Source organism: Scomber japonicus, chromosome 5 (assembly GCF_027409825.1).
Source record: "Scomber japonicus isolate fScoJap1 chromosome 5, fScoJap1.pri, whole genome shotgun sequence".
NCBI classification, from domain to species: Eukaryota; Metazoa; Chordata; class Actinopteri; order Scombriformes; family Scombridae; genus Scomber; species Scomber japonicus.
Window position 1 is genome coordinate 1,174,608 of NC_070582.1, and position 27,286 is coordinate 1,201,893.

General features: G+C 45.9%; 1 protein-coding gene across 1 annotated transcript in view; it reads left to right on the top strand.

The window, feature by feature from the left end:
* The window catches only part of LOC128358952 (metabotropic glutamate receptor 8-like), a 120,315-nt gene that overhangs the window by 8,466 nt on the left and 84,563 nt on the right, over positions 1 to 27,286 (top strand). Inside the window, exon 2 of the mRNA XM_053319357.1 lies at positions 25,362 to 25,578. Coding sequence (XP_053175332.1) covers positions 25,362 to 25,578 — 217 coding nt within the window. The remainder of the gene's footprint in view (positions 1 to 25,361; positions 25,579 to 27,286) is intronic.

Sequence of the window (27,286 nt, forward strand, 5' to 3'; positions counted from 1 at the left end):
TAAAAGTACTATTTTTATCATTTTTTTGCCAGAGCTGTCTTCTTCTTTGTTTCCGGCAGGCTAGATGCCTTGCCCCACGTTGCTGCCTCTCACTGTGAATCATGGAAGTGCTTCAAAGGCGCTCTGGCTACGTTATACAGTGACGTAATGGCATTGGGTCCTTGCTAGTGGAAAAGCAACAGGTTCGTAAGAGGTGCTTGGATTAGCACCAACTGAGCACTGGCTCTAGCACTAGCTCCGAACCAGAACTGACTCCAGCTCGGTGGAAAAGGGGTTTCTGAGTCCTGGTCTGAGTCCTTTCTCTCTCTTTCCGATGCAGCGATACAGACGTGCAGCAACCCTTCTGTTTAGACTGTTCCTTCCTCCCTTCCTTCCTCCCTCCTTTCCTTTCTTCCTTCCTTCCTTCCTTCCTTCCTTCCTTCCTCTTTTCCTCCTTACTCCTTTCAAAAGGAAGGAAGGACAGAAGGAAGAAAGGGAGGAAGGACAGATGGAAGGAAGAAAGGGAGGAAGGACAGACGGAAGGAAGAAAGGGAGGAAGGAACAAAGAAAGGATAAAGGGAAGTAGGAAGGACAGATGAAAGGAAGGAAGGAAGGAAGAGAGCACTGGCTCTAGCACCAGCTCCGAACCAGAACTGACTCCAGCTTGGTGGAAAAGGGGTATCTGAGTCCTGGTCTGAGTCCTGGTGGCTCTGAGTCCTGGTCTGCCCCCCGTCTCTCTCTCCGATGCAGCGATACAGACGTGCAGCACCCCTTCTGTTTAGACTGTTCCTTCCTCCCTTATTTCCTCTGTCCTCCCTTCCTTCCTCCCTCCTTTCCTTTCTTCCTTCCTTCCTTCCTTCCTTCCTCTTTTCCTCCTTACTCCTTTCAAAAGGAAGGAAGGACAGAAGGAAGAAAGGGAGGAAGGACAGAAGGAAGAAAGGGAGGAAGGACAGATGGAAGGAACAAAGAAAGGATAAAGGGAAGTAGGAAGGACAGATGAAAGGAAGGAAGGAAGAGAGCACTGGCTCTAGCACCAGCTCCGAACCAGAACTAGAAAAGGGGTTTCTGAGTCCTGGTGGCTCTGAGTCCTGGTCTGCCCCCCGTCTCTGAGTCCTGGTCTGCCCCCCGTCTCTCTCTCTCTCAGCGATACAGACGTGCAGCAGCTCTGAAGCTTCTCTGAGTGTTTTTCCCCACATTGAGTCCTGTCTGTTCCTGCATGCTGACTCAGCTCAGCCGTAATCCTTCCTCTCTGCGGATATTTGCCTTCCATCCCGACACAGCTGTGATCCGTCTGTTCGTGCCAGGAGCATAAATCAATACGTACAGAGTCCTGACTTCTCCATTTTAAACATTTTGAATCCTAAATTAACATATTGAATTAAACCCTCCTGTTGTTGTGCTGCAACTTTTGTCTTCGTTGACCCAGTTTGGTTCGAGTGTTTCTAAAACATGAGGAATAAATTATCACCCGATTCTGCATCAGAAGGAAGGTAAGGGAGGAAAGGAAATAAGGAAGGGAGGAAGGAAGGATGGAGGAAAGAAGTAAGGAAGGAAGGAAGGAAGGTAGGAGGGAGGGAGGGAAGAAAGAAGGAAGGAAGGAAGGAAGGTAGGAGGGAGGGAGGGAGGAAAGAAGGTCGGAGGGAGGGAGGAAGGAAGGAAAGAAGGACAGAGGAAGGAAGGAAGGAGGACGGAAGGAGGGAAGGGACGAAAGGAAATAAGGAAGGGAGGAAGGAAGGATGGAGGAAAGAAGTAAGGAAGGAAGGAAGGAAGGTAGGAGGGAGGGAGGGAAGAAAGAAGGAAGGAAGGAAGGAAGGTAGGAGGGAGGGAGGGAGGAAAGAAGGTCGGAGGGAGGGAGGAAGGAAGGAAAGAAGGACAGAGGAAGGAAGGAAGGAGGACGGAAGGAGGGAAGGGACGAAAGGAAATAGGGAAGGGAGGAAGGAAGGATGGAGGAAAGAAGTAAGGAAGGAAGGAAGGAAGGAAAGAAGGACAGAGGAAAGAAGGAAGGAAGGTAGGAGGGAGGGAGGAAAGAAGGAAGGAAGGAAGGAAGGAAGGTAGGAGGGAGGGAGGGAGGAAAGAAGGTCGGAGGGAGGAAGGAAGGAAGGAAAGAAGGACAGAGGAAGGAAGGAAGGAGGACGGAAGGAGGGAAGGGACGAAAGGAAATAGGGAAGGGAGGAAGGAAGGATGGAGGAAAGAAGTAAGGAAGGAAGGAAGGTAGGAGGGAGGGAGGGGAGGAAAGAAGTAAGGAAGGAAGGAAGGTAGGACAGAGGAAAGAAGGAAGGAAGGAAGGACGGAGGAAAGAAGTAAGGAAGGAAAGAAGGAAGGAAGAAAGGGAGAAGAAGGAAAGAAAGAAAGAAGGAGAGAGGAAGCACAGATGGAAGGAAGGAACTTTTGTCTTCGTTGACCCAGTTTGGTTCGACTCTAAAACATGAGGAATAAATTATCACCCGATTCTGCATCAGAAGGAAGGTAAGGGAGGAAAGGAAATAAGGAAGGGAGGAAGGAAGGAAGGAAGGAAGGTAGGAGGGAGGGAGGAAAGAAGGAAGGAAGGAAGGTAGGAGGAGGGAGGGAGGAGGAAAGAAGGAAGGAAAGAAGGACAGAGGAAGGAAGGAAGGAGACCCAGTTTGGTTCGACTCTAAAACATGAGGAATAAATTATCACCCGATTCTGCATCAGACCTTTTTTAGCCAACTTCCAACTTATTACCACAGACTGAGCTCTTTAGTTATGGACTCTAACTGAGCTAATTCATAGTAAAGTGTATTATCTCACAATGTTATAATTTGGTGGATTTTAATCTTAACCCTCCTGTTGTGTTCGAGTCAAGGAAGGAAGGGAGGAAGGCAGGGAGGGAGGGAGGGAGGAAGGAGAGAGAAAGGAAGGAATGACAGAAGGAAGAAAGGGGGATGGAAGGAAAGAAGGATGGAGGGGATGGAAGGAAGGAAGGATGGAGGAAAGAAGTAAGTAAGGAAGGAAGGTAGGAGGGAGGGAGAAAAGAAGGTAGGAGGGAGGAAGTAAGGAAAGAAGGAAGGAAGGGAGTAAAGGAAAGAAGGCAGGGAGGGAGGAAGGAAGGAAGAAGAGAGAAAGGAAGGAACGACAGAAGGAAGAAAGGGGGATGGAAGGAAGGAAGGATGGAAGGAAGGAAGGATGGACGAAAGAAGTAAGTAAGGAAGGAAGGTAGGAGGGAGGGAGGGAGGGAGGGAGAAAATAAGGTAGGAGGGAGGGAGGAAGGAAGGAAGGAGAGAGAAAGGAAGGAACGACAGAAGGAAGAAAGGGGGATGGAAGGAAAGAAGGATGGAGGGGATGGAAGGAAGGAAGGATGGAGGAAAGAAGTAAGTAAGGAAGGAAGGTAGGAGGGAGGGAGGGAGGGAGGGAGAAAAGAAGGTAGGAGGGAGGGAGGAAGGAAGGAAGGAGAGAGAAAGCAAGGAACGACAGAAGGAAGAAAGGGGGATGGAAGGAAAGAAGGATGGAGGGGATGGAAGGAAGGAAGGATGGAGGAAAGAAGTAAGTAAGGAAGGAAGGTAGGAGGGAGGGAGGGAGGGAGGGAGAAAAGAAGGTAGGAGGGAGGGAGGAAGGAAGGAAGGAGAGAGAAAGGAAGGAACGACAGAAGGAAGAAAGGGGGATGGAAGGAAGGAAGGATGGAGGGGATGGAAGGAAGGAAGGATGGACGAAAGAAGTAAGTAAGGAAGGAAGGTAGGAGGGAGGGAGGGAGGGAGAAAAGAAGGTAGGAGGGAGGGAGGAAGGAAGGAAGAAGAGAGAAAGGAAGGAACGACAGAAGGAAGAAAGGGGGATGGAGGACGGAAGGAAGGAAGGGAGGAAAGGAAATAAGGAAGGGAGGAAGGAAGGATAAAGGATCCTTGGAGGATTAGAATTGTTTCTACTCTTTATAATTAACTTTTTAGTATTTGTGATTGTATCTAACTTTTGTATTTATGGTTGTTATTTCCATAAATACCAAAATGATCCATCCATAAAATATCTATAAACCTTTTACAGTGCTGCATGCTGCATATGATCATTATATATTTAGAAAGTAGAACTGATTCATTACAAGATGATTAGTTAAAACATTTCAATTCAATTTCCATTTTGTGAATTTTCAAAATAAAAGAACAGTCATTTATTTCCTCATTGAAGTTTTCTTATTGTTAAAATCTCGTCTCGTTAGCTGAGAGTATCGTCAGCAGTGTTGGGCACGTTACTTTTAAAAAAGTTAGTTATAGTTACAGTTACTTCTCCCAAAAAGTAACTGAGTTAGTAGCTGAATTACTCCATTATAAAAGTAACTAGTTACCAGGGAAAGTAACTAAAGCGTTACTTTAATAATATCTTTTTTTTAAAGTATAATTATGTCTGTGTTTTTGGCCCCAGGTTTAGTCGTGGCGTGGGCCGTAGAGAGATGCTTCATTAGGTCAGAGTTGCTTGTAACGGACGCTCTGATACATAATCTACATTTCACATGTATGTTCCCGCCTTTTACCTCCAGGACGTTAAAGTAGTGTCTCTACTTCCAGTTTAAAAACCTTTTCCTCTGAACTCGCCGTCGCTGCAGCTTCTGCTAGTGTGTGTGTGTGAGGCTGCTGTGTGCATGTGTGTGTGTGTGTGTGTGTGTGTGAGGCTGCTGTGTGCATATGTGTGTGTGTGTGTGTGTGTGAGGCTGCTGTGTGCATGTGTGTGTGTGTGAGGCTGCTGTGTGCATGTGTGTGTGTGTGAGGCTGCTGTGTGCATATGTGTGTGTGTGTGTGTGTGTGAGGCTGCTGTGTGCATGTGTGTGTGTGTGAGGCTGCTGTGTGCATGTGTGTGTGTGTGTGTGAGGCTGCTGTGTGCCTCTGATTGGCTTACCATGAAATCTTACTCTCCCTTAACCAATCATCATCACTGTTGAACCGCCCCTCCCGTCTTTTGTGGCTGAGAGCAAAGTTGAATGAGAGCAGGTTCACTGAGTAGATTAGCTTCAGTTTGTAACATGCCTCATTTAATTAAGTAACGTAAAGACGTTGTAACGATGGAAATAGTAATTAGTTACATTACCCGTTACTGAAAAAAGTAACTGAACAGTAAAGTGTGGTATGAAGCTGTAGAGACAGTAAATCAAACTGTTATTTAATTTAAAATTCAAGGAGCTCAGATTCAGCATGTGATGGTTGTTACACTGCCTCAGACTGTGTGAGCAGAGTGAGTCTGTTTCAGGCCCACATGAACAAAGACCTGCATGTGTGAATAACTCATGAAAACTAAATGAAGGACGAAAGGAAGGGAGAGAGGAAGGAAGGAGAGAAGGTAGGAAGGAAGGAAGAAAGACCTGCATGTGTGAATAACTCATGAAAACTAAATGAAGGAAGAAAGGAAGGAAGGAGAGAAGGTAGGAAGGATGAAGGAAAGACCTGCATGTGTGAATAACTAAATGACTTCCTTGTAAAACCCAAAGAGACTGAAGGAAGTTGTGAACCTGAAAACACACATTCAGCCGACCGCCTCTCTGTGTAGGAAGGAAGGAAGGAAGGGAGGGAGGAAGGGAGGGAGGAAGGAAGGAAGGAAGGAAGGAAGGAAGGAAGGAAGGAAGGAAGGAAGGAAGGAAGGAAGGAAGGAAGGAAGGAAGGGAGGGAGGGAGGGAGGGAGGGAGGGAGGAAGTGTCCTGTCCACACTCGGCTGAGCTGATGTGCTGAACACGAACGGAGAACATAAATTAAAATACTCCTGTTGGATTCAGATCCAGGAGGGAGGAAGGAAGGAAGGAAGGAAGGGAGGAAGGAAGGACGAAAGGAAGGGAGGGAGGAAGGAAGGAAGAAAGGAAGAAAGTAAGGGAGGGAGGAAGGAAGGACGAAAGGAAGGGAGGGAGGAAGGAAGGAAGAAAGGAAGAAAGGAAGAAAGTAAGGGAGGGAGGAAGGAAGGAAGGACGAAAGGAAGGGAGGAAGGAAGGAAGGACGGAGGAAATAAGGAACGAGGGAGGGAGAAAGGAAAAGAGGAAGGGAAGAAGGAAGGAGAGAAGGGAGGAAGGAAGGAAGGACGAAAGGGAGGGAGGGAGGAAGGAAGGAGAGAAGGGTAGGAAGGGAGGAAGAAAGGAAGAAAGAAAAGGAAGGAAGGACGGAGGAAATAAGGAACGAGGGAGGGAGAAAGGAAAAGAGGAAGGGAAGAAAGGGAAGAAGGAAGGAAGGAAGGAAGAAAGGAAGAAAGTAAGGGAGGGAGGAAGGAAGGACGAAAGGAAGGGAGGGAGGAAGGAAAGACGAAAGGAAGGGAGGGAGGAAGGAAGGAAGAAAGGAAGAAAGGAAGGGAGGGAGGGAGGAAGGAAAGGAAGGAGAGAAGGTAGGAAAGGAAGGAGAGAAGGTAGGAAGGGAGGAAGGAAGGAAGGAAGAAAGGAAGGAAGGAGAGAAGGTAGGAAGGAAGAAAGGAAGGAAGGGAGGAAGGAAGGAAGGAGAGAAGGTAGGAAGGAAGAAAGGAAGGAAGGGAGGAAGGAAGGAAGGAGAGAAGGTAGGAAGGAAGAAAGGAAGGGAGGGAGGGAGGAAGGAAGGAGAGAAGGTAGGAAGGAAGAAAGGAAGGGAGGGAGGAAGGAAGGAAGGAGAGAAGGGAGGAAGGAAGGAAGAAAGACCTGCATGTGTGAATAACTAAATGACTTCCTTGTAAAACCCAAAGAGACCGAAGGAAGTTGTGAACCTGAAAACACACATCCAGCCGACCGCCTCTCTGTGTAGGAAGGAAGGAAGGAGAGAAGGGAGGAAGGAAGGAAGGACGAAAGGGAGGGAGGAAGGAAGGAAGGGAGGGAGGGAGGAAGTGTCCTGTCCACACTCGGCTGAGCTGATGTGCTGAACACGAACGGAGAACATAAATTAAAATACTCCTGTTGGATTCAGATCCAGTAGGGAGGAAGGAAGGAAGGAAGGAAGGAAGAAAGGAAGAAAGTAAGGGAGGGAGGAAGGAAGGACGAAAGGAAGGAAGGGAGGGAGGAAGGAAAGACGAAAGGAAGGGAGGGAGGAAGGAAGGAGAGAAGGAAGGAAGAAAGGAAGAAAGGAAGGGAGGGAGGAAGAAAGAAAGAAAGGGAGGAAGGAAGGAGAGAAGGGAGGAAGGAAGGAAGGACGAAAGGGAGGGAGGGAGGAAGGAAGGAGAGAAGGTAGGAATGAAGGAAGGAAGAAAGGAAGAAAGTAAGGGAGGAGGGAAGGAAGGACGAAAGGAAGGGAGGGAGGAAGGAAAGACGAAAGGAAGGGAAGGAGGAAGGAAGGAGAGAAGGAAGGAAGAAAGGGAAGGAGGGAGGAAGGAAGAAAGAAAGGGAGGAAGGAAGGAAGGACGAAAGGGAGGGAGGGAGGAAGGAAGAAGAGAAGGTAGGAAGGAAGAAAGGAAATACCTGCATGTGTTAATAACTAAATGACTTCCTTGTAAAACCCAAAGAGACTGAAGGAAGTTGTGAACCTGAAAACACACATCCAGCCGACCGCCTCTCTGTGTAGGAAGGAAGGAAGGAAGGAGAGAAGGGAGGAAGGAAGGAAGGACGAAAGGGAGGGAGGGAGGAAGGAAAGACCTGCATGTGTGAATAACTCATGAAAACTAAATGTCTGTGTGGCGTCTGAGGCCGACCGCCTCTCCGTGTCTGTCCACACTCGGCTGAGCTGATGTGCTGAACACGAACGGAGAAAATGTTCCTGAAGTGGACGAGCGATCTTAAAGCTGAGCACTTTCCATAATCCCCTCCGGGCGGAGATGAGACGAGCGCCGGCTGTCTTCAGCCGGACGACGACAGAATCTAAAAAAGAAAAGTTAAAGCTGAGACTGACCTCACCGTGTGTGTGTGTGTGTGTGTGTGAGTGTGTCTCTCTATGTGTGTGTGTGTGTGTCTGTGTGTGTGTCTCTATGTGTGTGTGTGCGTTTGTGTGTGTGTTTGTGTATTTGTGTGTGTGTGTGTGTGTGTGTGTGTTTGTTTGTTTGTGTGTATGTGTGTGTATTTGTGTGTGTGTGTGTCTGTGAGTGTGTCTCTCTCTGTATGTGTGTGTGAGTTTGTGTGTTCGGGTTAGACTCATTTGTGTGTGTGTGTGTGTGTGTGTTTGTGTGTGTGTGTGTGTGTCTCTCTCTGTATGTGTGTGTGTGTGTGTGTGTGTGCTTGTGTGTGTGTGTGTGTGTGCGTGTGTGTGTGTGTGTCTCTGTGTGTGTGTGTGTGTGTTTGTGTGTGTGTGTGTGTGTGCGTGTGTGTGTGTGTGTCTCTGTGTGTGTGTTTGTGTGTGTGTGTGTGTGTGTGTGTGTGTGTGTGTGTGTGTGTGTGTGTGTGTGTGTGTGTGTGTGTGTGTGTGACTGTCCAGTTGACATAAAGCCTCAGTTGTTTGTTCTGTGTGGGGCTGCAGACCCTCATCGCTGACACCTGCACTCTGCTGCATCAGCTGATCCTGAATCCATCACTACGCTCTCAGTTTCTACAGTTTAGTGAAAAGGTCTCAGGAACAAGATCAAGTTTTAAACGAGTGATTTACTTTATCAGGTTGACAGTGTTTCCAAGTTCTTTATCCACAGCAGGAGTTTCAGTTTGTTTCAGCAGTTTGAGCAAAGAGCCGCGTTTAACTCGAATGAAACTGTCAGATTAGATAATAAAGAGAAAACCACTGGCAGGAGATCATCGGCTCTGCTGCCCCCCTCTGGTCTGTCAGGGATATGACAGCGTTTCCACCAGGCGGGGAGTTCTGGTCCTCTGAAATGAGGCCAACCAGAGCTGCATTCTATCAAAAGGCCACCAGGGGGCGACCGTCTCTATACAAGTCAATGGAGAAGTAACTTAGAGCTGCATTCTATCAAAAGGCCACCAGGGGGCGACCGTCTCTATACAAGTCAATGGAGAAGTAACTTAGAGCTGCATTCTATCAAAAGGCCACCAGGGGGCGACCGTCTCTATACAAGTCAATGGAGAAGTAACTTAGAGCTGCATTCTATCAAAAGGCCACCAGGGGGCGACCGTCTCTATACAAGTCAATGGAGAAGTAACTTAGAGCTGCATTCTATCAAAAGGCCACCAGGGGGCGACCGTCTCTATACAAGTCAATGGAGAATTCACCAACTTCTCACTTGATTTCTAACCTCAGTAAACGTTTTCAAAATGTGTTTATGGTCTCAATCGCTAGTTTAAAGCCTTCTTCAATGCAGTATGATGTTCATTTGGGACATTTTGGCCTCCCTGATTTTATATGTGACGATAAAGCAGGGTATGCATTAGGGCGTGGCTACGTCCTGATTGACAGGTTGATTGACCATTGTCCTCGAGATCCAGCCCTCGTAACCATAACAACCTCCCCGCTCCGCCCATGACCCCGCCTCATGCCCATATAAGTAGAATCCGTGTTTTTATTTTTCCCAGCATGCACCTGAAATTTTCAAGATCGCGCTGCCTAGATTAGAAACTATTGGCTTCCGAGCAGCAGTCCACAAACCAATGGGTGACGTCACGGATGTTACGTCTGTTTCTTCTATACAGTCTGTGGTTTCCACAAAGCTCCGTTTCCTCCTGATATAATACAATAGCGTCTCGGGAGGCCAATTCTTAAAAGCTCAGGGGAGAAAATCATCTTTTCAGTCTGGATGGAGGAATGAAACGGAGGGAAGATGATGCATTTATGAATTTAACCGGCTTAGTTTGGACACAGTCTGAGAAATACTATGGATTTGTTTCACTAAGTCCTCCAAGCATGAAAATCAGGGATGATATGATTTGAATTTGTGGTTTTTTGCAAGATATCAACAAAAGTGTGATATCTGTGGGAGTTGAACTTGTTTTATTTTCCTTGTGGTGCCTCGGTGACATGTTTCTCATGTTTCTCAGCTTCAGACATTTGAGTTTCTGTGTCGTCTGTAACACTTCAGAGACGTCTGAAGTCTCTCGGCTGGCTGAGCATCAGAAGAAAGAAACATAAAACAAACAGGAGTTTATTCTCCTCTGCGGCTGCTGACGGGGGATCACGTCTTCTTTCAGCTTCTTTCTAATCACACAACGAACTTTGCTTCACCTTCGCTCCTCTGAGCTTCAAAAGCCTGAAAGCCATCAGAGAGACATGTGACCCAGGTTAATGTGAGACTGGTGTAACTCTGTCGTTCCTTAGTGACGGATGTGAATCCCTTTAATGATCCTCCACGCTGTGAAGAAGTTCAGACTGTTCTCTGGTTGAGATCAGCTGTTGGATGGAGAGTTTATTCACGGTTGTTTCCACTGCAGGAGACAGAGCTTCACTTTTCTCAGCGAATTAGCATAGACTGTATAAAAGAAACAGACGTAACATCCGTGACGTCACCCATTGGTTTGGCTGGATCTGGAGGACATTGGTCAATCAACCTGTCAATCAGGACGTAGCCCCGCCCCCTAATGCATACCCTGCTTTATCGTCACATATAAAATCAGGGAGGCCAAAATGTCCCAAATGAACATCATACTGCATTGAAGAAGGCTTTAAACTAGCGATTGAGACCATAAACACATTTTGAAAACGTTTACTGAGGTTAGAAATCAAGTGAGAAGTTGGTGAATTCTCCATTGACTTGTATAGAGACGGTCGCCCCCTGGTGGCCTTTTGATAGAATGCAGCTCTAAGTTACTTCCTGGTTGGCCTCTTTTCAGAGGACCAGAGCTCCCCACCTGAGAATTAGTGGGTTTAATGATACAAATGGAACTAAATATTAGCTGATGACACCAGAACCAATTATGATCCTGATACCAGCTGAGTCCTTCATCAGATTACCATTTACACATTGAGTCTCTGTCTTTCATCGTGTGTAACAGGCGTGTAGCGTAGACTCACTGTAGAGCAGGGATCCTCAAACGGTGGACTCCGGTCCGCATCCGGACCGCGGGACAACTATCTGCGAACCCTGGTCTGATCTTAAAAAAAGAAAAATCTTGCATAAAATATTATTATTACTGTTAGATGCGAGTTGGAATTATCCGTTTTATCGCTGGTATAAGGAAAAGATTTAGGAGGGAGGGAGGGGGGTGGAAGGAAGGAAGGAAGGAAAGGAGTTAGGAGGGAGGGAGGGAGGGAACAGTGGAAGGAAGTAAGGAGAGAAGGGAGGAAGGAAGGAAAGGAGTTAGGAGCGAGGGAGGGAGGAAAAGAGTAAGGAAGTGAGGAAAGAAGTATGGAAGGAAGAGGGAGCAAAGAAAGAAGGAAGGAGGGGAAGAATGAAGGAAAATTAAAGAAAGAGGGAGGAAGCAAGGAAGGAAGGAAGGAGGGAAGGAAGTAAGGAACAGTTAAAAGAGAGATGGGATCAATTTGACCTGGGAGGACGACAGGAAGTCAATCTCTCTCCTCTTAAAACTCTCCATCAAACCTGCTGAACCTTAGAAATAATGAAGCTCGCTGGGATAATACAAAGCAACTTTCTATTATTGGATGTGTAACTCCAGTCCTTCACCGTGTGTATTTTGGTCTCCATGGCAACAGTGTGCTGATAGGCTGTGACGTGTTGGGCGTGCGCGGTTGCAGCGCGACCCACATTTTAACTTTATACTTGAGTCACTTTGGATGCACAGGGTTAGGGTTAGGGAACAGCTCTACAGGTCTTTCCTCCTTTCTTGTGTCCTTTGTGTCTAAGTTTTGTTTTTGGAATATTTATTTGATTTTTGTTGTTGAAATGAAAAATACATTTTATAGTTGAGTCATATATTCTATTTTTCTACTAGACACTGCTGTATTGTTAAGTTAGTTGGTTGGTGGATACAGTGATTTGTTGGCTTGACAGACTAATAAACGGACCTTTGACTCATTGAAAAAAACATTTTGTGGACCTTTAAGATTTGTACACTGCTGTGGAGCGTTTAGGAGGCATCTTGGCTGCTGAACTGCTAAACACGCTAACTCAAATTCACCACGACTTCAGTGGCGTCCATACTAATAAATAATTTCTATCTCTGGGTGCAAAAAGGATCGATTGATGGAAGACGTTTCAATACTACTTGATATCGTTTTATTTCAGTAGATACCTTAAAGCTAATACCAATACCCAACCTTACTGAATATCTTTATATTTTATTGTTTCAGAATAAAAATCTTCGTTATTGATTATTTTCCTCAATGTGTGACCCTGAACGCGACGCTATGAGAGCGCTGAGAGTGAACCAGAACAGTAAAGGTGCAGCCAACAAGATGATGTCTTCACTTTTCTCAGGGAATTACTGGGTTTAATGATACAGTACCAGAACCAATTGTGATCCTGATACCAGCTGAGTCCTTCATCAGATTCCCATTAACACATTTAGTCTCTGTCTTTCATCGTGTGTAACAGGAGTGTAGTGTAGACTCACTTTAGAGCATTTAGGAGGCATCTCGGCTGCTGAACCGCTAAACACGCTAACTCAGATTCACCACGACTTCAGTAATAATAAATATTTTCTATCTCTGGGTGCAAAAAGGGATCGATTGATGGTTTTATTTCAGTAGATACCTTAAAGCGAGTACCGATACCCAACCTTACTGAATATCTTTATATTTTATTGTTTCAGGATAAAAATCTTCGTTATTGATTATTTTCCTCAATGTATGACCCTGAACGCGACGCTATGAGAGCGCTGAGACTGAACCAGAACAGTAAAGTTGCAGCTAAACACTGAACTGAGACTCACTGAAGCTGAGAGGAGCTGCAGAGTCTCTGTAGGTTCATCACTACCAGAGACTATCAGAGACACATCACACTCTGACTGACATATAAATGACAGCTGCTAATTTATCTGTGGAATAAAACCTGATGACACATCGCGAATACACGTTTGAACTATTTAAAGGTTTCTACTAGGCTTTACACCATCAGGATGTTTGGGGCTGATCACTGATCCGATCACGTCTTCTTTGTCCACGCTGAGTTTCTTAGACTCGGCTTCTCCTCCTCGTGTTCCCTATCAGGTACATCTGTGGTGTTGAAACATTTTGCAGATGTTTCCCCACGAGGTTCTTTAGTGTTGCTCAGATTGTTCGTCAGAATCCGTCAGCTCATGATTCAAGATTCAAACAACTTTATTGTCCGTCACATCGTGACAGGGCTCAAAACTAACTGTGGGATTCTAACAAACATGTCGGTGTGGAACTTCTTCAGAGTAAATGAGATAAAACACAAGCCATCTGCAATCTATCCTTCATTCCCTCCTTCCTTCCTTACCTCCTTCCTCCTTCCCTTTCCTCCCTTCCTTCTGTCCTTCTTTCTTTCCTTCCTTCCCTCCTTCTTCCTCCCTTCCTTCCTTCCTTCCTTCCTTCCTTCCTTCCTTCCCTCCTTCCTCCCTCCGATAAAACACAAGCCATCTGCAATCTATGCAACGGGAGCATCTGCAAAAAGTTTCAACATGACGACGTTGATCTGATTGGCGAATTAAGACATTACAGCCGATCACACTAAATACATAAAATGCTAAATATCGGCTGATCGGATATAGCCGATCAGCAAAGCCTAGTTTCTACTGATCATTTATTTCCTCTGCATCAAAATTTCAGGAAATTATCACATTTTAATGTCATCCTTCAACTCTGTCTCTGTGTTTCCTAAAAGTCCCGAGATGACATCTTCAAATGTCTCATTTCATCCTCAACTCAAAGATCATCAGTTTATTGTCACAGAAACAAAAGAAACCAGAAAATATTCAACATGTAAGAAACTGAATCAGAGAATTTGCACTTTGTGATGATTAATTATTGATTGAATAGTTGCTATTTAAGGTTCATCACTACAAGCCAACACATGACACACTGTCCTCGTTATGTCAACATATTGATCATAAAACAAACCAACGTATTTAAACTGAAAAAGGGAAAGCTATTTTCTCCAGCAGTGAGTCTCTGACCTCTCTGAGAGAAACAGAGCAGCCGCAGCACGAGTCAGCATTTCACCTCGGGGGTTAGGAAAGAAGGAAGGAAAGGAGGGAGGAAAGGAGGGAGGGAAGGAAGAAGGGGGGAAAGGAAAGAAAGAAGGAAGGAAAGAAGGAAGAAGCACGAGTCAGCATTTCACCTCGGGGGTAAAAACTGTTTATTGTCCAGAGACGAGACGGATGACAGTAAATAGAGCTTTGCTTCAAATAAGAAAATCAGAGCTCAGCGTGAACGATGATGGACGTGCGCTGTCATGTCAGATGGATTTCTTCTTTCAGAGCGCAGCCGGGCAGAAAGCTTGAAGCTGTCGCAGGATGACGAGCATCAATCACTGTCACCGAAAACACCCTGAGACGGCAGGAACGGGCGAGCGCTGTGTCCTCTGGTGTGAGGGAGTGTGTAGATGTCCACACGCGTTAATCTGTCCTCAGTGTGAGGTTGGGTCTGATCCGGCTCGCTGGGCTCAGGTAGAAAGGTCCGGTGTTGAGGCTAATGAGCGATGTCAGGAAGCCATTTATCAGCCGCTCACCTGCAGGTCTGCTTGTCCCGCTGAGACCGCCACTGATCCCTCAGTCTAAACAAGTACAGGTTATTTCAACCCATTTAATGACCCAGTTATAATAAAAAAAGTAAAACTCTGTGTGCATAGGGGAGAACAGGCTGGTAGTCACACTCTTTACTTTCCTGTGAATTCATCATAAAGTGTAAACTGAATAGATTCACTTTTAATTCATAATGAAAGTCTAAAGTATCAGGTAGGAATAGAGAAGTCTGACTCTCCTTCAGCTGATTCTGGTCTAAAGATATGAACCGTCTAATATGTGACATCGTCCTCATCGTGAGGTTGGTAGTAAGACACCATGGAGGTTGGTAGTAAGACACTATGGAGGTTGGTAGTAAGACACTATGGAGGTTGGTAGTAAGACACTATGGAGGTTGGTAGTGAGACACTATGGAGGTTGGTAGTAAGACACTATGGAGGTTGGTAGTTAGACACTATGGAGGTTGGTAGTAAGACACTATGGAGGTTGGTAGTAAGACACTATGGAGGTTGGTAGTAAGACACCGTGGAGGTTGGTAGTAAGACACCGTGGAGGTTGGTAGTTAGACACTATGGAGGTTGGTAGTAAGACACTATGGAGGTTGGTAGTAAGACACTATGGAGGTTGGTAGTAAGACACTATGGAGGTTGGTAGTAAGACACTATGGAGGTTGGTAGTAAGACATCATGGAGGTTGGTAGTAAGACACTATGGAGGTTGGTAGTAAGACACTATGGAGGTTGGTAGTAAGACACTATGGAGGTTGGTAGTAAGACACTATGGAGGTTGGTAGTAAGACACTATGGAGGTTGGTAGTAAGACACTATGGAGGTTGGTAGTAAGACATCATGGAGGTTGGTAGTAAGACACTATGGAGGTTGGTAGTAAGACACTGTGGAGGTTGGTAGTAAGACACCGTGGAGGTTGGTAGTAAGACACTATGGAGGTTGGTAGTAAGACACTATGGAGGTTGGTAGTAAGACACCGTGGAGGTTGGTAGTAAGACAGCGTGGAGGTTGGTAGTAAGACACTATGGAGGTTGGTAGTAAGACACTATGGAGGTTGGTAGTAAGACACTATGGAGGTTGGTAGTAAGACACTATGGAGGTTGGTAGTAAGACACTATGGAGGTTGGTAGTAAGACACTATGGAGGTTGGTAGTAAGACACTATGGAGGTTGGTAGTAAGACACTATGGAGGTTGGTAGTAAGACACTATGGAGGTTGGTAGTAAGACATCATGGAGGTTGGTAGTAAGACACTATGGAGGTTGGTAGTAAGACATCATGGAGGTTGGTAGTAAGACATCATGGAGGTTGGTAGGTAGACACTATGGAGGTTGGTAGTAAGACACTATGGAGGTTGGTAGTAAGACACTATGGAGGTTGGTAGTAAGACACTATGGAGGTTGGTAGTAAGACACTATGGAGGTTGGTAGTAAGACACCATGGAGGTTGGTAGTAAGACACTATGGAGGTTGGTAGTAAGACAGCATGGAGGTTGGTAGTAAGACACTATGGAGGTTGGTAGTAAGACACTATGGAGGTTGGTAGTAAGACACTATGGAGGTTGGTAGTAAGACACTATGGAGGTTGGTAGTAAGACACTATGGAGGTTGGTAGGTAGACACTATGGAGGTTGGTAGTAAGACACTATGGAGGTTGGTAGTAAGACACTATGGAGGTTGGTAGTAAGACACTATGGAGGTTGGTAGTAAGACACTATGGAGGTTGGTAGTAAGACACTATGGAGGTTGGTAGTAAGAGACACTATGGAGGTTGGTAGTAAGACATCATGGAGGTTGGTAGGTAGACACTATGGAGGTTGGTAGTAAGAGACACTATGGAGGTTGGTAGTAAGACACTATGGAGGTTGGTAGTAAGACACCATGGAGGTTGGTAGTAAGACACTATGGAGGTTGGTAGTAAGACACTATGGAGGTTGGTAGTAAGACACCATGGAGGTTGGTAGTAAGACACTATGGAGGTTGGTAGTAAGACAGCATGGAGGTTGGTAGTAAGACACTATGGAGGTTGGTAGTAAGACACTATGGAGGTTGGTAGTAAGACACTATGGAGGTTGGTAGTAAGACACTATGGAGGTTGGTAGTAAGACACTATGGAGGTTGGTAGGTAGACACTATGGAGGTTGGTAGTAAGACATCATGGAGGTTGGTAGTAAGACACTATGGAGGTTGGTAGTGAGACACTATGGAGGTTGGTAGTAAGACACTATGGAGGTTGGTAGTAAGAGACACTATGGAGGTTGGTAGTAAGACACTATGGAGGTTGGTAGTAAGACACTATGGAGGTTGGTAGTAAGACACTATGGAGGTTGGTAGTAAGACACTATGGAGGTTGGTAGTAAGACACTATGGAGGTTGGTAGTAAGACACTATGGAGGTTGGTAGTAGGACACTATGGAGGTTGGTAGTAAGACACTATGGAGGTTGGTAGTAAGACACTATGGAGGTTGGTAGTAAGACACTATGGAGGTTGGTAGTAAGACACTATGGAGGTTGGTAGTAAGACACTATGGAGGTTGGTAGTAAGACACTATGGAGGTTGGTAGTAAGACATCATGGAGGTTGGTAGTAAGACACTATGGAGGTTGGTAGTAAGACACTATGGAGGTTGGTAGTAAGACACTATGGAGGTTGGTAGTAAGACACTATGGAGGTTGGTAGTAAGACACTATGGAGGTTGGTAGTAAGACATCATGGAGGTTGGTAGTAAGACACTATGGAGGTTGGTAGTAAGACATCATGGAGGTTGGTAGTAAGACATCATGGAGGTTGGTAGTAAGACACTATGGAGGTTGGTAGTAAGACACTATGGAGGTTGGTAGTAAGACACTATGGAGGTTAGTAGTAAGACATCATGGAGGTTGGTAGTAAGACATCATGGAGGTTGGTAGTAAGACACTATGGAGGTTGGTAGTAAGACACTATGGAGGTTGGTAGTAAGACACTATGGAGGTTGGTAGTAAGACACTATGGAGGTTGGTAGTAAGACACTATGGAGGTTGGTAGTAAGACACTATGGAGGTTGGTAGTAAGACACTATGGAGGTTGGTAGTAAGACACCATGGAGGTTGGTAGTGAGACATCATGGAGGTTGGTAGTGAGACACTATGGAGGTTGGTAGTAAGACACTATGGAGGTTGGTAGTAAGACACTATGGAGGTTGGTAGTAAGACACTATGGAGGTTGGTAGTAAGACACTATGGAGGTTGGTAGTAAGACACTATGGAGGTTGGTAGTAAGACACTATGGAGGTTGGTAGTAAGACATCATGGAGGTTGGTAGTGAGACACTATGGAGGTTGGTAGTAAGACACTATGGAGGTTGGTAGTAAGACATCATGGAGGTTGGTAGTGAGACACTATGGAGGTTGGTAGTAAGACACTATGGAGGTTGGTAGTAAGACACTATGGAGGTTGGTAGTAAGACACCATGGAGGTTGGTAGTAAGACACCATGGAGGTTGGTAGTAAGACACTATGGAGGTTGGTAGTAAGACACTATGGAGGTTGGTAGTAAGACACTATGGAGGTTGGTAGTAAGACACTATGGAGGTTGGTAGTAAGACACTATGGAGGTTGGTAGTAAGACACCATGGAGGTTGGTAGTAAGACACTATGGAGGTTGGTAGTAAGACAGCATGGAGGTTGGTAGTAAGACACTATGGAGGTTGGTAGTAAGACACTATGGAGGTTGGTAGTAAGACACTATGGAGGTTGGTAGGTAGACACTATGGAGGTTGGTAGTAAGACACTATGGAGGTTGGTAGTAAGACACTATGGAGGTTGGTAGTAAGACACTATGGAGGTTGGTAGTAAGACACTATGGAGGTTGGTAGTAAGACACTATGGAGGTTGGTAGTAAGACACTATGGAGGTTGGTAGTAAGACACTATGGAGGTTAGTAGTAAGACATCATGGAGGTTGGTAGTAAGACATCATGGAGGTTGGTAGTAAGACACTATGGAGGTTGGTAGTAAGACACTATGGAGGTTGGTAGTAAGACACTATGGAGGTTGGTAGTAAGACACTATGGAGGTTGGTAGTAAGACACTATGGAGGTTGGTAGTAAGACACTATGGAGGTTGGTAGTAAGACATCATGGAGGTTGGTAGTGAGACACTATGGAGGTTGGTAGTAAGACACTATGGAGGTTGGTAGTAAGACATCATGGAGGTTGGTAGTGAGACACTATGGAGGTTGGTAGTAAGACACTATGGAGGTTGGTAGTAAGACACTATGGAGGTTGGTAGTAAGACACTATGGAGGTTGGTAGTAAGACACTATGGAGGTTGGTAGTAAGACACTATGGAGGTTGGTAGTGAGACACTATGGAGGTTGGTAGTGAGACACCATGGAGGTTGGTAGTAAGACACTATGGAGGTTGGTAGTAAGACACTATGGAGGTTGGTAGTAAGACACTATGGAGGTTGGTAGTAAGACACTATGGAGGTTGGTAGTAAGACACTATGGAGGTTGGTAGTAAGACATCATGGAGGTTGGTAGTAAGACACTATGGAGGTTGGTAGTAAGACACTATGGAGGTTGGTAGTAAGACACTATGGAGGTTGGTAGTAAGACACTATGGAGGTTGGTAGTAAGACACTATGGAGGTTGGTAGTAAGACACTATGGAGGTTGGTAGTAAGACACCATGGAGGTTGGTAGTAAGACACCATGGAGGTTGGTAGTAAGACACTATGGAGGTTGGTAGTAAGACACTATGGAGGTTGGTAGTAAGACACTATGGAGGTTGGTAGTAAGACACTATGGAGGTTGGTAGTAAGACACTATGGAGGTTGGTAGTAAGACACTATGGAGGTTGGTAGTAAGACACCATGGAGGTTGGTAGTAAGACACTATGGAGGTTGGTAGTAAGACAGCATGGAGGTTGGTAGTAAGACACTATGGAGGTTGGTAGTGAGACATCATGGAGGTTGGTAGTAAGACACTATGGAGGTTGGTAGTAAGACACTATGGAGGTTGGTAGTAAGACACTATGGAGGTTGGTAGTAAGACACTATGGAGGTTGGTAGTAAGACACTATGGAGGTTGGTAGTAAGACACTATGGAGGTTGGTAGTAAGACACTATGGAGGTTGGTAGTGAGACACCATGGAGGTTGGTAGTGAGACACTATGGAGGTTGGTAGTAAGACATCATGGAGGTTGGTAGTAAGACACTATGGAGGTTGGTAGTAAGACACTATGGAGGTTGGTAGTAAGACACTATGGAGGTTGGTAGTAAGACACTATGGAGGTTGGTAGTAAGACACCATGGAGGTTGGTAGTAAGACACTATGGAGGTTGGTAGTAAGACAGCATGGAGGTTGGTAGTAAGACACTATGGAGGTTGGTAGTAAGACATCATGGAGGTTGGTAGTAAGACACTATGGAGGTTGGTAGTAAGACACTATGGAGGTTGGTAGTAAGACACTATGGAGGTTGGTAGTGAGACATCATGGAGGTTGGTAGTAAGACACTATGGAGGTTGGTAGTAAGACACTATGGAGGTTGGTAGTAAGACATCATGGAGGTTGGTAGTAAGACACTATGGAGGTTGGTAGTAAGACACTATGGAGGTTGGTAGTAAGACACTATGGAGGTTGGTAGTAAGACACTATGGAGGTTGGTAGTAAGACACTATGGAGGTTGGTAGTAAGACACTATGGAGGTTGGTAGGTAGTATTACAGTAAAAGTACTGCAGTATTATGAGTGATGACTAATTTTAAAGAAGCTTTTTATATTAATTTATGATCCAGGGAAGAATCTCAGTCTTTGAACACAATCAACTCTCAGCTGCTTTTGTGATTTCTGGACATTTTTTCTCTCAATCACTTTCTTCTTTTTAAAGTTTATATTAATTAATATATTAATAAATATATTAATAAATGGTCTCTGAGTGGTTTGAGCTCTGAGCTGCTGATTGCTCCACTGATCAGCAGGTTGTCCAATTAAACAGCTCATTAACTGTGCAGCAGTCCTCCAGCAGAGACTCTTCAAGCTGCTCACAAACCACAGCATTGCTATTAGAATAATTATTACTGTTATAATTATTATTATTATTATTACTATTATTATTACTAATTTAATGAAGTTAATTTTCTTACCCACAAACTCAAAAAGCCACATTTTGCTCATTAAAGGAAAATATCAGGTTTGATTTCCTTTCCTCCAAACAGCTGCTGCTTTACCTTCTTTTTTATAATTATCTTCCTTCCTTCCCTCCCTCCTCTCTTCCTTCCTTCCATCCCTCCCTCCTCCTCCCTCTCTTCCTTCCTTCCTTCCTTCCTTCCTCCCTCCCTCCCTCTATCTTTCCCTCCCTCCTCCTTCCTTCCCTCCCTCCCTCCTTCCGTCTCTTCTTCCTTCCTCCTTCCTCCCTCCTCCCTCCCTCTCTTCCTTCCTTCCTTCCTTCCTTCCTTCCCTGCCTCCCTTCCTTCCTTCTTTCCTTCCTTCCTTCCTTCCTTCCTTCCTTCCTTCCTTTCTTCCTCCCTTCCTCCCTTCCTCCCTCCCTTCCTTCCTTCCTTCCATCCTTCTTCCCTTCCTTCCTTCCTTCCTCCCTCCCTTCCTCCCTCCCTCTCTTCCTTCCCTCCCTCCTTCTCTTCCTTCCTTCCTTCCTTCCTTCCTTCCTTCCATCCCTCCCTCCCTTCCTTCCTTCCATCCCTCCCTCCCTCCCTCCTTCTCTTCCTTCCTTCCTTCCTTCCTTCCTTCCTTCCTTCCTTCCTCCCTCCCTCCCTCCTTCTCTTCCTTCCTTCCTTCCTTCCTTCCTTCCTTCCATCCCTCCCTCCCTTCCTTCCTTCCATCCCTCCCTCCCTCCCTCCCTCTCTTCCTTCCTTCCTTCCTTCCTTCCATCCCTCCTTCCTTCCTTCCCTGCCTCTCTTCCTTCCTTCCTTCCTTCCTTCCCTCCCCCCTTCCTTCCTTCCTTCCTTCCTTCCTTCCTTCCTTCCTTCCCTGCCTCTCTTCCTTCCTTCCTTCCTTTCCTTCCCTCCCTCCCTTCCTCCCTCCCTTCCATCCCTCCCTCCCTCTCTTCCTTCCTTCCTTCTTTCCTTCCTTCCATCCCTCCCTCCCTTCCTTCCTTCCTTCCCTCCCTCCCTCTCTTCCTTCCTTCCTTCCTTCCTTCCATCCATCCCTCCCTCTCTTCCTTCCTTCCTTCCTTCCTTCCTTCCTTCCTTCCTTCCTTCCTTCCCTCCCTCCTTCCTTCCTTCCCTCTCTCCCCCTCTTTCCCTCCCTCCCTCTCTTCCAGGTTCATGGAGGTCAAACTGAACAAGTAAAGAACAGAAAGAAAGAAAGAGAATAAAAGATTAACTAATTAAAAAGAAACTAATTAATTGAGACCAAGACATGCAAGAGGAAATACTGTAAGGATGGAAAAATGTAAATAAAATAAGAACGAATAAAAGATAAGTTTATTATAAAGAAGACAAAAAGAAACATGAATAATTAAGTTGATAAGAAGATATAACATCCATCCAGGCCTTCATCATCCGCCGGTATCCATGACAACCGCTCCTCCAAGTTAAACGCAGGATGACATCATCATCACCGTTAATCAATAGCGATGATCGATGATGTGACTGCAGCTAAAGCTCAGGTTTTAGTTTGTTAAAGGTTAGAGAAACATGAGCTCCGTCGTCACGGCAACGACAGTAACCACGGGGGTCAAAGGTTAAAGGTTAAGGGACGATCGCAGTTATTGCCCCCCCCCCCCCCCCCCACCACCACATAATAATACACACTAATCCTCTGAACTACACCACTGCTCCACCTCACTGTTACTACGGCAACTAGATGGCAGCTGTCAATCAAACGTAGCCGCGGGTCATTTTTAGGCGACTGAGATTAACCCTCCTGTCCTCCTTCCGGGTCAAATTGACCCCGTCTCTTTTGACTGTTCCTTCCTTCCTTCCTCTTTCTTTGATTTTTCCTTCCCTTTTTCTTTGCTCCCTCCTCCTCCCATACTTCCTTCCTTCCTTCCTTCCTTCCTTCCATCTATCCTTCTTTTACTTCCTTCCTTCTGTTCCTCCTTCTTTCTGTCCTTCTTTCCTTCCTTCTGTCTTTCTTTTCCGTCCTTCCTTCTCTCCTTCCTTCCTTCCTTCCTTCCCTCCCTCCCTCCCTCCCTCCCTCTCTCCCTCTCTCCCTTCCTCCCTTCCTTCCTTCCTTCCTTCCTTCCTTCCTTCCTTCCTTCCTTCCCTCTATCCTTCCTACCTTTCTTCCCTCCCTCCCTCTCTTCCTTCCTTCCTTCCTTTCTTCCTTCCTTCCTTCCTTCCTTACGCTGAAACCAGACTGCAGTCATATTTTTGTGATGACGAAAGCAAAAGTAAAAAGTACCTCCAGGTTTTCGGGTAAACAGTCATGGAATTTCAAAGTCTCTAAAATATAAAGTGTAAAGAGAGAGTAAAGCTGCTTCCTTCCTTCCTTCCTTCCTTCCTTCCTTCCTTCCTTCCGTTTCAAAGCTGCAGCCTGTTAAATGTGTTCTTTGTGTTTAGTGTAGAGGGAATGAGCTCGGGCTGCTCTCTGAGGGTTCAACCTGCAGCCAGCTGATAGTGTCGGCTCCTGAGCAGGTTTGTATTTACAGTAAAGGGCCTTTAATTTGCAGCCTGTCACTGAGCCAGTCAGGCTGAGTGACATTTGTATTGCTGTCAGGCCCTCGCTGTCCGTCTCCTTCCTCCTCCTCCTCCTCCTCCTCCTCCATGAATCCTGATGAGGCGTCCGGCGGCGCTCGGCCCAACGCGTCGGCCTCTGACTGAAGTGAAATCAATCAGCCCTTCAGTCCTCCTCTAAAGGATCATTATCCAGCCGCGCCGAGCCTGTCCGACTGTCTGCTGCAGGATCTATGAGCCGCTCCGCCTCGCTAACGGGGATCTGACAGCAGGCGGAGGAAGGTCAGGATAAAACCCTCCTCTAGTCCTCAGGTCAGGGGAGGAAGGATAGGAGGAAGGAAGGAGGGAGGGAGGAAGGAAGGAAGGAAGGAAAGGATTAAGGAGGAAAAGAAGAAGGAAGGAAAAGAGTAAGGAGGAAAAGAGGAAGGGTTTTATGAGATAAGGAAGGAAAGGCGGAATGAAGGAAAGAAAGGAGTAAGGAGGGAGGGATGGAGGGAGGGAAGGAAGGGAGGAAGGGAGGACGGAAAGGAGTAAGGAGGGAGGAAGGAAAGAAGGAAAGAAGCAAGGATAGAAGGAGGAGGGAGGGAGGAAGGAAAGGAGTAAAGAGGGAGGAAGGTAAGGAGGGAGGAAGGAAAGAAGGAAGGAAAGAAAGAAAGGAGTAAGGATGAAAAGAGGAAGGAATTTAGGAGATAAGGAAGGAAAGGATGAAGGAAAGGAGGAATGAAGGAAAGAAAGGAGTAAGGAAGGAGGGAGGAAGTAAAGGAGGAAGGAAGTAAAGGACTAAGGAGGGAGGGAGGAAAGGAAGAAGGAAGTAAAGGACTAAGGAGGGAGGGAGGAAGGAAGGAAGGAAGGAAGGAAAGGAGATCAATCAGCCCTTCAGTCCTCCTCTAAAGGATCGTTATCCAGCCGCTCCGAGCCTGTCCGACTGTCTGCTGCAGGATCTATGAGCCGCTCCGCCTCGCTAACGGGGATCTGACAGCAGGCGGAGGAAGGTCAGGATAAAACCCTCCTCTAGTCCTCAGGTCAGGGGAGGAAGGATAGGAATGAAGAGAGGAAACAAGGATGTAAGGAAGGAAAAGAACACAGGAAGGAGATCGGCTGAAAGCTCTTGAGCCCATGATAGTTAAGTTGGCAGGTGGAGCAGAGAGCTGGTTGGCAGAGGAGGATCGGAGAGTTGGAGAAGGTGTGTAGATGTGAATAAGTTCAGAGAGATATGATGGAGCCAGGTTGGGAAGGAGTAGAATGTGCTGTCCAGTTTAGAGGTTCGGGTTTAGAGTAAGGAAACCATGAGGCTATGATATCATCTTAAAGCATGTAGAGTTTGCTGTGCGGAGGTTTGAAGCTAACAGTTAAAGTCCGTGTAAAGTCAGAATAAATATTTGCATATTTGTTCTGAGTTTGACATACCACAGAAAAGTGTGTTGTTAACCACCCTGCCAAATTTGAATGATTAAAAAATCACCAAATATATGAAATTAGGCTTCAAAGTTGTGTAAAAATCAGCCTCTTTCTCTGCTACCAAACGATGGGGGCGTGGCCTCCGAGTCCGCTGAAACCCCGCCCCCTATCAAGTGTCACCTGTCAATCAAAGTCACCACCTCTACCAGAAACATGGACGCTACATCTGAGAGCTTTCTGCAGCTAACTCAGCGGTTAGCTCAGCGGCTAACTCAGCTAACTGGCTAACTGTAGACTGTAGTAGTAGTAGTGCTAACTCAGCTAACTGGCTAACTGTAGACTGTAGTAGTAGTAGTGCTAACTCAGCTAACTGGCTAACTGTAGGCTGTAGTAGTAGTAGTGCTAACTCAGCTAACTGGCTAACTGTAGACTGTAGTAGTAGTAGTGCTAACTCAGCTAACTGGCTAACTGTAGGCTGTAGTAGTAGTAGTAGTGCTAACTCAGCTAACTGGCTAACTGTAGACTGTAGTAGTAGTAGTGCTAACTCAGCTAACTGGCTAACTGTAGACTGTAGTAGTAGTAGTGCTAACTCAGCTAGCTGGCAAACTGTAGACTGTAGTAGTAGTAGTGCTAACTCAGCTAACTAGCTAACTGTAGACTGTAGTAGTAGTAGTAGTGTGTGCTGAATGTATTTATACCTCTACAGCAGCAGGGGCGGGTTTATGCTAATCCTAGCTCCACAATTCAAATCTAAATGGTTGAAATGCTTTTTGCACCTTTTATAGAAATACATTTATGACCTATTTAATGTGTTTAGAAGAAAAAGTCTGAATTCACTTTACACAGTCTTTAATCAATTATCAGAATAGTTGATTGATTTATGGACTCAGCTCTGTTTTTGTACTTTAAAACATGTGATGGATCTTTGATTGTGACTCCAGCCCTAAAAGAAGCCCCCCGCTCCTTCCTTCCCTCCTTCTTTCCTCTGTCCTTCCTCCCTTTAATTCTGCCGTCTTCTCCACAGATCCCTCAGATCAGCTACGCCTCGACGGCTCCGGAGCTCAGCGACAACGCGCGCTACGACTTCTTCTCCCGCGTGGTTCCTCCGGACTCCTACCAGGCTCAGGCCATGCTGGACATCGTCACGGCGATGGGCTGGAACTACGTCTCCACGCTTGCCTCGGAGGGAAACTACGGGGAGAGCGGCGTGGAGGCCTTCGTCCAGATCTCCAGAGAGTCAGGTAGGAACAGGTGGGGAGCTCCGGTCCTCTGAAATGAGGCCAACCAGGAAGTAACTTAGAGCTGCATTCTATCAAAAGGCCACCAGGGGGCGACCGTCTCTATACAAGTCAATGGAGAATTCACCAACTTCTCACTTGATTTCTAACCTCAGTAAACGTTTTCAAAATGTGTTAATGGTCTCAATCGCTAGTTTAAAGCCTTCTTCAATGCAGTATGATGTTCATTTGGGACATTTTGGCCTCCCTGATTTTATATGTGACGATAAAGCAGGGTATGCATTAGGGGGCGGGGCTACGTCCTGATTGACAGGTTGATTGACCAATGTCCTCGAGATCCAGCCCTCGTAACCATAGCAACCTCCCCGCTCCCCCCATGACTCCGCCTCATGCCCATATAAGTAGAATCCGTGTTTTTATTTTTCCCAGCATGCACCTGAAATGTTCAAGATGGCGCTGCCTAGATTAGAAACTATTGGCTTCCGAGCAGCAGTCCACAAACCAATGGGTGACGTCACGGATGTTACGTCTGTTTCTTTTATACAGTCTGTGGAAACGGACGGCTGATGTTTCACTCTGAGGATCCACAGAGATGAATGAAAAGAGTCTCTGGTGGTTTTCCAGCTGCTGGTTGTTACTCGGCTGGCGCTGATGAGAGGTTGTGTAATTGACTCTTGATGTAATTACTGGTCAGCGTGAGTAATCAGACCCGGCTGATTAAAATGTTATCACACCCAGACGAGCTCCGACATTAATTAGATTAGCGGGAGACGCGTTGGAATTAATCAGCGGCTTCATGTATGTTGGAGATCAGCGGGGGGGGGGGGCGGGTGTGTGTGTGTGTGTGTGTGTGTGTGTGTGTGTGTGTGTGTGTGTGTGTGTGTGTGTGTGTGTGTGTGTGTGTGTGTGTGTGTGTGTGTGTGTGTGTGTATTTATAATATTTGTATTTATATTTGGTGGAAAAGAACAAGAAACATCAGAGCTGCAACTCTCTGATTCAGCTTTTTAACCCTCCTGTTGTCCTCAGGTCAAGGAAGGAAGGAAGGAAAGGAAAGGAAGGAAGGAAAGGAATAAGGAGGGAGGGAGGGAGGCAGCTCCTTTGACTTCCTGTCTGAGCTCCTAATGAGCGTCATGTTGCAGCTCGTGTTTCCTCCTGCAAACAACGTCTCTGCTGAGTTAGTCGTTCATAACGGGAATCACCTTCCTTCCTTCCTTCCTTCCTTCCTTCCTTACTCCTTTCCTTCCTTCCTTCCTCCCTTACTCCCTCCCTCCCTCCGCTTCCTCTGCTGTCATTTAAAACACTTTAACCCTCCTCTCGTCCTACCGGGTCAAACTGACCTCCATCCTTGCTTCCTTCCTCCTTTCCTTCCTCCCTCCTTACTCCTTTCCTTCCTTCCTTCCTTCCTTCCTTCCTTCCATCTTTCCGTTCTTCCTGCCTTCCTGCCTTCCTTCCATCCTTCTCTCCTTACTTCCTTTCTCTTTTCCTCCTTCCTCCTTTCCTTCCTTATCTCCTAAATTCCTTCCTATTTTCATCCTTACTCGTTTCTTTCTTTCCTTCCGTCCTCCCTTCCTTCCGTCCTTCCTTCCTCCCTTCCAAAGTTTTTATGGTTACACCACTTAGACATTTTTACCATAATCCTCTAATATATTCTCTCTAAATGGATTAAAAGCAGAAATTTGATGCTGGGTCCACAAAAAAAGAATGTGTGAA